Source organism: Leguminivora glycinivorella, chromosome 19, assembly GCF_023078275.1.
Source record: "Leguminivora glycinivorella isolate SPB_JAAS2020 chromosome 19, LegGlyc_1.1, whole genome shotgun sequence".
Taxonomy (NCBI): domain Eukaryota; kingdom Metazoa; phylum Arthropoda; class Insecta; order Lepidoptera; family Tortricidae; genus Leguminivora; species Leguminivora glycinivorella.
Window position 1 is genome coordinate 15,269,538 of NC_062989.1, and position 12,363 is coordinate 15,281,900.

Genomic DNA, 12,363 nt, shown 5'->3' on the forward strand with positions numbered 1-12,363 from the left:
ATAAAAGAGGGGAAAAGGACACCTACGTAAGAAGTGATGAAATGTACGGGTTAATAAACCCAACTACAAACTTAAAACGCTGTCATATTACAGCTTTTAATCTGTTTTTTAAATAAAGTAACCTCTATGGTTAATAAATATATCACATTCATGGGGTATTCGGAAAACTATTTCTCATACCTAATCATTGTTTTTGGTAACAATATTTTGCAAGATAAGTACTTGATGTGGTTTCAAAATGATTTTAATACTCATATAAAGATGGACCGTCAAAACAATTTTAAAGCTATGCCGAATAAGCCCATGACCCATGAGGTTTGATGAGTGTCTCAAAATTTTGTTTGGACCTCAGATCTCGGAACTACAGATCTAGGTACCTTAACCTCAATATCATATTCTTCATTACAAAACCAGAAGGCTACGTCATGCCATATAATGGAATGATTATATATCTTTATGCTTCCAACGAAAATCACGGGTCTTAGCCGCATACATACGTATCCTTAAGGAGAAAAATATTTGATTGTAGGGTGAATTGCAGAAAATGTGTACCTTTTAGCTAATTTAGTGTCCCGTGAAAACAAGGAGGGTTTAAAAATATATTTTGAGAAATAAGGCACACCGGAGTTACGTTAATTTAATAAAAGCGAATCTTTTGATTCATTTAAAAATTAATCTTAAGACAATTGTAGCTTTTCTTTTTTTTTATTTTATTTTTTCGGTGATGCATGCAGTAACTTCAAAGCAGTATAATCATGTCCCAATGTTGACCGTACTTCTCTCGAGGAAGGTTGTTACGACTCATATTAGTTTCTTAAAAGTTTAATTGTAAATTATTCAGTCTTTACATGTTCTTCTTTATGTTCAGTACGAAAATATTTACTTAAATTAGGAATAATATATTATTTTGGTAATATTACATATTGTCCCAACTTATAGAACTTTCGTTACTCAGGGTTAGTTACGGAGGAATATCCCAAAGATTAGTTTAAAAATATTAGTAGAATTACTTCTCATTATTATTATTACACATAGGGAACAACTGTCAAATTGTTGAACACAGCGGCATCCATTTTGTTTTTCAACGTAGTGGCTCATGGATGGACGCGTGGTGTTTATTGCTATAAAATCTCAGGGTGATTAACGGTGAGTTTCCAAGGTAAATAGTTTGATTATCGTACACAGTTTTATTCATAAATGATTGTTTTTACAATGTTTTCTACAAATTTACAAGATTTTAAAGCAATATGTGACATGTTTGACGATAAATATTTTTTGAGCTTATGATTTCTCATATATCTTTCTCAGTTTCGTTATTTTTCGTTACGTAACGAAACTATTTTCACTGCGATTATGTATGTCAAAAATTTATAATAAATATTGTTGATTAGAATTATAATGTTTCATTGATAATTCTGTTTTATATAGAACCGGGAACATTTTTATTCCCATGTATTCCACGCCTTATGTTATCAGTTTCGTTACAGCAATTATCAGTTTCGTTTTTTCTCAGTTTAGTTACTAAATCCAAAAGGTACATATTTTCTGCAATTCACCCTGTAACATCTTGCGCTTTCATAAGCTGGTTACCCAAAACAAAAAGGCATTTATATACGAAGAAAATTCTATCATCAGCATTGGCTTAACATGTGTACAAATTACAAATAAAACGCTTCGCACATGTGCGTCTAGCCGCCTAGGCGTTGTTAGCCTATGCCAATCCTTGGCTTAACAGAAAGTACATACATATTGGGTAAATAACTAACAAAAAATATTAGGGAACTGGAGAGAACTCTCCAGACAAAAAGTCTAAGGTTAAGTTGTAGCCTGTTAACCAAGGCAATTAAAAGTTGAACTATTGTAGTACCACTACTACCAATTGCACAGGAGGTACTTTGTTTAGGACTGTATTCATACATGGATTCAATGACCTTAATACGTATACTCATAATGTATAACGAATGACTAAGTTATACTTATACAAAGCCTTAATAGTCTTGTTACTTGATATACTTACACTTCCTTCCTGGATGATAGATTCGTTTACCAAAAGAGTATCTTATGCTTAGGAGTTTTCAATGATGAAAAATTCACAAGTGTGCTTATCCTCAATATATGATAATAAGACTTTTTAGAATGATTAGATTATTTTTTTTTTTAGCACTTACCAAACGTGCCCAGATTATTATTTCCGTTAATAAAATTGGAACCACGTTACACATGGGTTCAGTATGGGTTATACCCAAGAGGCCAAGAATATTTCCGACATACTAGAATGCTCGGGAAAATTACTAAAATTAGATTTCATAAAACGAATTAAGTACATTACGAAAGAACCATGGTTGTCGGAACATTAGTCATACCATGGGTGTTAAGGTTTTCAATAGCTGCGCACATTAGTGTTATACACTTTTAAAGTTGTAGCCGATTGAGCGAAATTTTTCTTCGCTACCAAATTTTGCCATGTCATAGCCATAAGGCAGTAATCATAATATTCACTGTCTATTATGTAATGCTGTAATTGCCGGAAATAAATAGTGACTATTTGGATAAGGCATTAATGAATGGATCAGTTCCTTAACTGTTTTCTATAATATCATATGTAATAATATCATGTCATGCAAATCAATATATCAATATAATGTACCTATGTCATGTCGATTATTCTATGATACTGAAAAGAGATAAACGAGTTGTGAGAAATTTGACACACAATCCAAAACTTAAGTTTTTCGCTTATACCCTAAAAGTACCTAATGATACTGCAATAACCCTACTTACTGGCAATTGCAGAGTCGGGGTCAAAACATTAAAAACATACTAAGTGTATTAAATTGAATATTATAATGAAATAAACGTAAACATAAGTCATGACCTGACCTTGTTAGGGGGATGAAATAAAAAAGTAACAGGTTTTTCATAATTTATTTTAATATCATTATGGGTATATACATAAAATTTAAAAATGTTTCAAACTTTCCTTACCGACGAATAATAAGTTACAATAGAAAAATAGGTCACTGTGCACTTATCAATTCAGTCACTGCAGCTGCTGTCAGCTGCAATTCACATTCCTCCATATAGGTACACAAGGTATCTGATGTGTGAAGTGCACTTGAAGTTGTTATTTCCATTGGCGATTCAATTAATCACATTGGCGTTTCTTGACCACCAGGCGAATACAGACACGTCTCAATATATTAAATAGGCTTCAAATAACGGTACAGAAGCTTAATAGCAGCGTTTTACCTTACAATAAAACGCATATTAAGCGAAATACCTTATTTGAAGCCTATATTTTTAACTACGCCTGTGGCTACAACACTCAGTTGCAATAAACCAAGGCACATTTATTTTTCCATTTGAGGGTATTTGTTGTTCGCTGCTAGTAAACAACATTTTTAGACTATTCAGTTTCGAAGATACGTCTTTATTTCATTTCACATTTGAATTCATAAATGATGCAACCGTTTGGTAAGTGGTATATTGCAACTTCGGTTAAATTAATATTTTGAGAACCAATGATGAAACATCGTTGCCGTCCCTACGGCACGGGTCGCCTGGTGGAAGGGGAAACCTGAATCGTAAAACTGGAGTTGCAAGTTGTTTACAGGTGTTCAGCTGTAGGTACCTGCTGTGAACCGCTACGCATCTACAAGCAGTATCGCTGTCTCTCAATATATTAAATAGGCTTCAAATAAGGTATTTCGCTTAATATGCGTTTTATTGTAAGGTAAAACGCTGCTATTAGTGTCTTAAATAGGTAAATATATTTACATAAGTCCCTATTTTTTTTTCTATAACGTAGTCCAATAAAATCAAGTCTTTAGTGTTCTTTACATATCCCGCACCTTTTTTTGGTCTTCTCTGTTTGGCCTAAAGGTTGACTGGTAGAGAATGCCATGTAGCATTAAGTTCGCCTTTTGTAACTGTATATTTTTACTGTGCAATAAAGTTTAAATAAAAAAAAAAAAAAATCCATACTAATATTATAAATGGGAAAGTGTGTGTGTCTGTTTGTTTGTCCGTCTTTCACGGCAAAACGGAGCGACGAGTTGACGTGATTTTTTAAGTGAAGATAGTTGAAGGGACAGAGAGTGACATAGACTACTTTTTGTCTCTTTCTAACGCGAGCGAAGCCGCGGGCAAAAGCTAGTATTCTATATATTAAACTCGTCATCTTTGATTTTTAACCTCCGACGCAAAAACGACGGGTCTATCTGTCTGTTTGTCTGTCTGTCTGTGGCATCGTAGCTCCTGAACGGATGAAAGCTGAGTTAGTCGGGAGTGTTCTTAGCCACGTTTCATGAAAATCGGACCGCTATGTCGCGGTCGGGGGTTTTTCAAAATTTTAATTTTTGCCTTTGTCATCACCTTCCTACATCCGATATCTGATCGGATAATGTGAAGAAGCTCTTACGAAATTCATTAAATGAAATAGTATAGTTTCTTTTCCTAGATAAATGGCTATGATATATATATACGTAGTTTCGTTACCGACCGACGGATATACGGATATCACAAAACTAAATTTTACAATTTTTTTTTCTATTTATGTTTTTTTCAATAATGTATAAATGGAAATAAAACTCACATCAATTTAACTGAAATAAAATATTATAAGGATCTATCTATATTACGGACTAATCGTTATCTTTTCGGTTTGAGTTAGTAAATACACAGTTCTTTACTGAAAACCTTTATATTTTTTTGTAAAACCTATGACGCAAAGTAAAGTTACACGTGTTGGAAACATTTTATATGAATTCTCTAAACAGTATCGAATAATATGCAAAACATAATACATATTTAAATAAACCTTTAAAGGTTATTCATTATTCAATGCGCATGTTTTAAACACGTAAATTATTTACATATATAAATATGTGAGCAGCTAGACAAATTTTGCAAAAATATGAAGGTTATTAGAAAAATAACATATACGATCTCAACTTAGGTATACGAGATTTTTTATCACTGAAATTATGTTTTTCAGCAGTAGGCAGGTATGTACAAAAGAAATATGTATTATCCATACTTACTTTTTAACTTTATCACTACATAGTATAAAACAAAGTCGCTTTCTCTGTCCCTATGTCCCTATGTATGCTTAAATCTTTAAAACTACGCAACGGATTTTGATGCGGTTTTTTTAAATAGATAGAGTGATTCTAGAGGAAGGTTTACATGTAGGTATAGTACCCGTGCGAAGCCGGGGCGGGTCGCTAGTTATACTATAAATGGGAAAGTGTTTGTATCTGAATGTGTGTCCGTCTTTCACGGTAAAACGGAGCGACGTATTGACGTGATTTTTTAAGTGGAGATAGTTGAAGGGATGGAGAGTGACATAGGCTACTTATAGTCTCTTTCTAACCCCCCACTTCCCTAAAATGGGGGTTGGAAGTTTGTATGAAGCATTCCGCAATTTTCGAATTTAACGCGAGCGAAGCCGCGGGAAAAAGCTAGTGTTTTATAATTAATGTATTTTAGTTTTTTATGTTTCTATCCTACTAATGTAAATCAAATATTAAAAGGGATTTCAATATCTGGGTATATTTTGATTATTAAAATGCAAGAGTGTCGAACTATAAGTACCTACACGTTTTTTTGGGTCGTGTCAAAACAATGTCATGAAAGTACTAAAATATTAATAATATTATTATCACAATAAACTATTATAAAACTTACTGAAGAATATATTGAGAACTGTTGATTTTAACACGGTATTTTGCATTTTTATTTTAAATATTAAAAAAAAAATATGAACAGCTAAAATTACCATCTAGGCTAATGTACCCTAGGGTACATTTATATAACAATATTCACTCTACAATAACATACCGGAAACACAAGCGTTTGCCCTTCGTATGCCATTTCATTTCAGGGACAGAATATTGAAAATCTGTCAATTAGTGTCATATTGATAAGGGCTACGGAAGCGTGCGCCAGAAAGGCATGAGGGCTGTTAAATAACCTGTCAAATACTCATATTTTCCCATTAGATATAGGATTTAAACTTATAAACATGTTTATACATTTTCCGAGTCAAATGAAATGACATCCTCTATTACTTAATATACAAAGTCATTAAATAATAAATGAGTCTTAATAGGACAAGATTTATACAAAATGCGTAGATTAATTATCCGGACACGTGAATATCGGAATAAAATGGTATATCACCGTGCCAGGTACCGATTCGCCGGGAATCAATACCCTACTCTGTAAACAAAAACATTTCTACCCATTCAACCTCCGTAGCAAAAATCTTTTGTTAAAAAAAATAAAGGAGCGCGTAAACGATTTAGAAAAAAGAAAAACTGTCTATTAATCGTTCCTTATTTAAATCGAGCTGAAAATGGAAAGGTTATCAATGACCTAGTTTACTCACCTTTTATATTTCGACGTATTATCAATAACACTGTTTCAAGGCACTGTTTTTACTAACAATTATTATATTATGTAAACCCACAGCACGTTTTGACGGGGTGAAACGTAGAGAAGTACAAAATTAAGACACTGTTGCGTTACAAAATCAATAGACGGCCATAGAACAAGTCTGGTCGCGTTTTCATTCAATACTGAGGAGCGGACATGCGTAGCGCAGCTCCGCGGGAAATCTGACAGATTGTTTTTTTAAAGATGACCGCGGGTGACATCTTGACGTCAGATAAGACATGTTTGTTAGTTTTCCTTTGTTTTAAAGATATGATAATGTCTGCAAGGTAAATATAGGAATGTTTGCGTTTTGAAATTTGCAAACAATAAAAATTACAAGCAAATTTTAGGGTGTAATTTAAGTAAATACGTACCTTAAGTATATTATTTTATACACTAAAACAATATTATACAATGTACATATTTAAAGTGTCATTTGTTGATTTGACGTAAAATACATTTTTGGAAATCGAATTGAATAAATAGCAATTTTAGTTTTTTTTTGAAGTTGAATATTTACCGCGGTATATCCTATACCAACATATAAACACGGCTTAGATATCTACTAGATTAATAAATATTTACAAATTACATCCCAAATAGCAGCGTAGCGCCGCCTTAAATATTTAAACACCCTCCCACTTCACTTAAGGGAGGGGGAAACGGTTAATATACTCAATATTAACAGTTATACATATAACTCTAAGTTAAAACCTTGACCTGATGTCAAACGATGATAAAATCTGGACGTAATTCATAATAATTCGTTGCTACGTTTACTTCGACGTCATTCATTAATTTCTATTCTGTTGAACCCCGAGCTTTTAGAGATTCTTTGAAATGAAAGCTCAGAATAAAGTGGTCCATTATTGTTGGCCTTGCAAAACCAACAATTCTCATTACGCTTAGAAAAAGTCGTTACGAACAGGGGGTTGATTCTAAGTTATAAATTTGATTTGTTTACGGAAGGGTTTTGATACTACCGGAGACGTTTTGCGCTACATTAATGCGAAATAAAGTAAAAATAGTGCGACAGAGTATGTAAGTACCTATCTAGAAAAAGTCACAATGGCTTACGCACAGAGATGTTAAAAAATAGGTAGTGCATTGGTATTTAAATACAAAATGCAAATACTTTGGTTTTTTACCTATTTCAAATAAAAATACAAAATAGTTTTACAAAAAGGTATTTGAAATACAAAATGCAAAATAGGTATTTTCAAATTACCTTTAGTCAAATAAAATACTTTTTTGACATAAGATAAAACTTTTATTTTAAAGATGTAGATGTGTTTAAAACACAGAATCACCAGAGAGCCCAGAAACCTGGCTCTAGCATATTAACACGTTAAAAAGTGAAGCCAAAAATGGACTGTCTCCATGTCTTTTACCTAATATTATAAAATTCGATTGAAAGAGTTATATTGCAATATGCATGAAATATGAAAAAAAAACCTAAAATAATAGTAATATTAATTAAGCATACATAATAGCTGTACTAAATACTTAGAAATGCCTACAGTCATTCATTAGGTATACGAATCGATATGGATTTTCCCCGATTTCTCGATGTTCACGGTCAGGGTGCTTTGGGATCTAGCAACAAATCGCTCACTATTTATTGAACCTTAATTATTATAGGAACCACTATGTTGGCAGCACTGAAAAGCACTGCACAGCACTGAAACATTAAATTAAGCGCTTCCGAACGTGTATGTACGTCAAAAAGTGACAAAAAGCATTTTGTATTTTGAAGTGGTAGAAAATGCAAGGTACTTGTACTAAAAAGTATTTCAAATAAAATACAAAATAGTTTTCGATAAAAGTATTTAAAATACAAAATAGGTATTTTGTATTTTGTATTTCTATTTGAAATGCTTTTATTTCAAATAGTTAACATCTCTGCTTACGCATAGTAGCTATATTCTGTCAAACAAGTCTGTCAGTAAATAAGAACTAAGAAAACTATAGGTATCCTTTTCTCTAGCACCCTAAAGAAAAGGATGCATATAGTTTTCTTTGTTCTTATTTACTGACAGACTTGGTTGACAGAGTATAGCTCTCCCTGTCTTCAGCCGGCCTAGCCAAAATAAGAATCGTTGACGCTAGACGCCAATCTAAATATTCAAAATGCAGTCTGGCTCTGTCACGCCTATACGGAAGATCGATGGAGATAACGATATTATCGTAAGCGTTAGTGCATTTGGCTACGTACCCTGTTTGTGCAATGGCGCGACAGAGCCGGCCGGCTGGCTGATGAGCACCAATGAGGAGGCACACTGACATCCCGCCAGGCGGCGCCTGTGCAAGTGTCTAAGCATGTCACTGTGATCCATACGTGAGAGAGAAAAAACATATCTTCTCGTTCTCACGTATGGACTAATAGGGTGGCGCCATCTGTCATAACCTTTGAGTGTGCCTCATTGTCAAGGTGACAGGTCACAGTCGTGTCAAAACCAGTTTAAACCCGGAAAAAATTGCTACATCTGAATCGGGTGTGTTTGGTTCGTGTCAATTGTGTTGTTCGTTAAAAAGTGTCCTGTGCCACAGTATAATAAAGAGTACTATCGTACAGTATGGCCACTCCTGCTCCCCGCTGAAAGTGCCGCCCACCCCCTCTCGGTTACCTCACAGTTACCGCCTGTCAAAAACGCGAACAGTCGACCTGTCATATTTCACTCATACAAGCATAGTACGCGTTCACCTACACGAGCTTAGACTGTGTGCTAGGAACGCGCCTCTTTCATATATTTGATCGCTAGTGTCCGAGATGTGCCTGTGCTGTGGCTAGTACAGTCAAGTGCAAAAATATGTATCGAAAAATCGTCTCATATATATATATATACACTCTTACTACGCTCTTATTATACCGGACTAAGATGCTATGGGGCATATTTTTGAGTCAGATTTGTACAACACCCATATTTTTACACTTGACTGTACCTAGTTACAGGGATGGCATTTATAATGAATATGAATGAATGTCGCTAACTTGAATTGTACAAATTCTTATAAAAAAAATATTTTTTTACCCCCGACGCAAAAACGACGGGGTGTTATAAGTTTGACGTGTCTGTCTGTGTGTATGTGTGTCTGTGGCATCGTAGCTCCCGAACGGATGAACCGATTTAGATTTAGTTTTTTTTGTCTGAAAGCCGAGTTAGTCGGGAGTGTTCTTAGCCATGTTTCATGAATCCGGTCCACTATGTCGCGGTCGGGGGTTTTTCCAAAATTTTAATTGTTAGTATTATGATTTTAGTAAGAATAATGTTGACTTCAACCGCTCAGATGTCGTTACCATGAGAATGGCACACAACTATACTCTGTCAAAGAAGTCTGTCAGTAAATAAGAACAAAGAAAACTATAGGTATCCTTTTCTATAGCACCCTAAAGAAAAGGATGCATATAGTTTTCTTTGTTCTTATTTACTGACAGAATTGTTTGACAAAGTAGGTATAGGTACCCACGTAATCGGTAGGTCGCTAGTTTGATTTAATAATTAGGTTAAATCAGCAGTTAGTATTCATAAAGGCTACTAGACCAACTAAGTATTATGGTTATTATAGACTCATTAAGCACGATGGCTTTATTTTAATCACTTATCCATGTGACCATGTACCTGGCTTAAAAGGTTAGAAATAAATCGTCACTACTTTGAAAAAAACTTGTATCTTCTTCTGTCAATGAAATAGTTATTTGTTATACAAGAGTGCAAAGTTGTATTTTAACGCCGAGTGTGGAATTGAAAAACGTGCAAGTGAAAGGATTCTATAGTTGAACCACGAGCGAAGCGAGTGGTTCGAGAATAGAATCCTGAACTTGTGAGTTTATTAAAACACGAGAAGTAAAATACATTTGCACCCGAGTGTAACACAAAACTTTTCCCCTCACTATAGCGAGGAAAGTACAACGCAAAAAACGCGTTTATCACTGCTTCCAGCAGTTCCACAGGTGGTAAAACATCTTCATCACTAGATTAATCCACTTTTATCAATTTTAAAGCAGACAATTTGCCTCTATTCAAGGTCAAATTACTTTATCCACTAGTGGATAAAATGCGTTTTTACCCGCTGGTATTAAAGGACAAAACACGTGTTTCCGAGCTAGTGAGGGGAAAAATAATAAAAAAAGAATACTCGGTGTAAACTTGAATGCGTTTTACTTACTGCATTAAGCATGAGATAAGGTATAAAACTATTGTTATTTACCGGTTATACGGTGTTAGGCAGAGTATGGATAACAATGGAAATACTAGTTTACGTGGCGAGCAATATATTTAGAGTGACATATTTACAAACACAACGTACAAAACATAAATATTCAAACTGCTGTCACATAAGTACTTTACTTTATGCCAGCATAGTACATACATATGCAACCTCCAATAAAAACATACTAGTTTGTTGCTCCAAAGATATAAAGAAATGGCGTTATTTTGCGAGTGTCCATTACTGGAACCGAAAAACTGCGTACCTCCTATGATGGACAAGGAACAATTTACAAAACCAAAATTTACGAGAAACAATCCTATGTTAAAATAACCCAAACTAATTGTATTTATGGTACATATATAAAATTGACTCATTGAGTATCAGTTGGCTTTAAAGTAAAATTTTAAACTTATTTCACTGTCCATAATGGGGGATCCATTACTGGAGAACTGCCGTCCATAATTATAGAAAAAACACCTAGTTTTAATTTGTTAACTATGAAGAAACCAATAGGAGTATCTATTCTGCAACACGCTTGAAATGTAAATGAAAGATAAGACATTCAAGATTTAACACGCTTAGCGTTAGAATTTTTACATTTATCAGTGAAATATCAAAAACAGGCGAAATTTTTTCTTAAACTGTCCATGATTGGGTCCGTTACCTTACTGGTTATATGATATGACCATGTTTAGATTAGATAGATCGTCATCATCTTTGTATGTGCGTCATCACGACACAAACCTGCAACGCGTTAGTGCGTTTTTACACTATTCGATCCGATATCGGATGTAGGACCGATATCCTATATACATTAAGTTACAACTTAGATTTTTCCCTTTGAAATCCTTCCGACATCCGATATTGGATCGGATAATGTGAAAACTTAGGCTGATTCATATAAAATTGTTCTATAACATCATATTGATTTATTCAGCTCTGCTTCTGACCTTATACCAACATAACCAAACTGAGTGAGTTTCGAACAGTCCATCGCGGCCATATTTGTTTCGAACGGCGCTGATGGGAAAAGTTGCGGACAATATTATAAGTTCGAGGACGGGACCTCGAGACGGAATGCGGACATATTTGTCCTCGATGAAACCTAGAGGTACATAAAATATTGATTTCAGTAATCATAGGTTCTATAAATAATTAGGTATTGTTTGTAGCACGTAATTTGAAAATTATGGTAAGTACATGAATAAAGTAATAAATAAATAAATAATTACAGAATGAATTACAGATATTAAACTTGTTAACTGTTATACCTATCACATGTTATTTTTATCACTCCTTTGAATTCGATGCTCTTTTTTGCCGCCTTTCATAGAATGTCTGAAAACCATTTAATTTAATACAAATATTTCTGAAATAATGTGCATTTTTAGAGACCTTGATGGTACCTACTTGGTCTAATATTTTTAATTCAAGTTTCGATTAAGACGAAATTTTAAAACTTGAAAAAAAGTGCTTTTAGTGCACTAAATATAAATGGCGCGAAATTCAAATTTTCCTTTCAAAGCTTCGCCTCTACATTTTTACCCCCTTAGTCATAAACGTTTAATAAAGTTATCAAGCCGATAAAGTCCGTTTGTCCCTTTCCGACATATTAGTGTGATAGAAAAGGACAAACGAACTTTATCAGCTTGATAACTTTAGTGACGTTTATGAATAAGGGGGTAAATATTTTTTTAACTGCTACGGTTCGTC

General features: G+C 34.0%; 1 protein-coding gene across 1 annotated transcript in view; it reads right to left on the reverse strand.

Annotated features, from left to right (window-relative positions):
* Positions 1 to 2,666: 2,666 nt before the first annotated feature.
* LOC125236784 overlaps positions 2,667 to 12,363 on the reverse strand; it is a 39,704-nt gene continuing 30,007 nt past the window's right edge. Inside the window, exon 3 of the mRNA XM_048143710.1 lies at positions 2,667 to 2,674. Within this exon, the coding sequence (XP_047999667.1) occupies positions 2,667 to 2,674 (8 nt within the window). The remainder of the gene's footprint in view (positions 2,675 to 12,363) is intronic.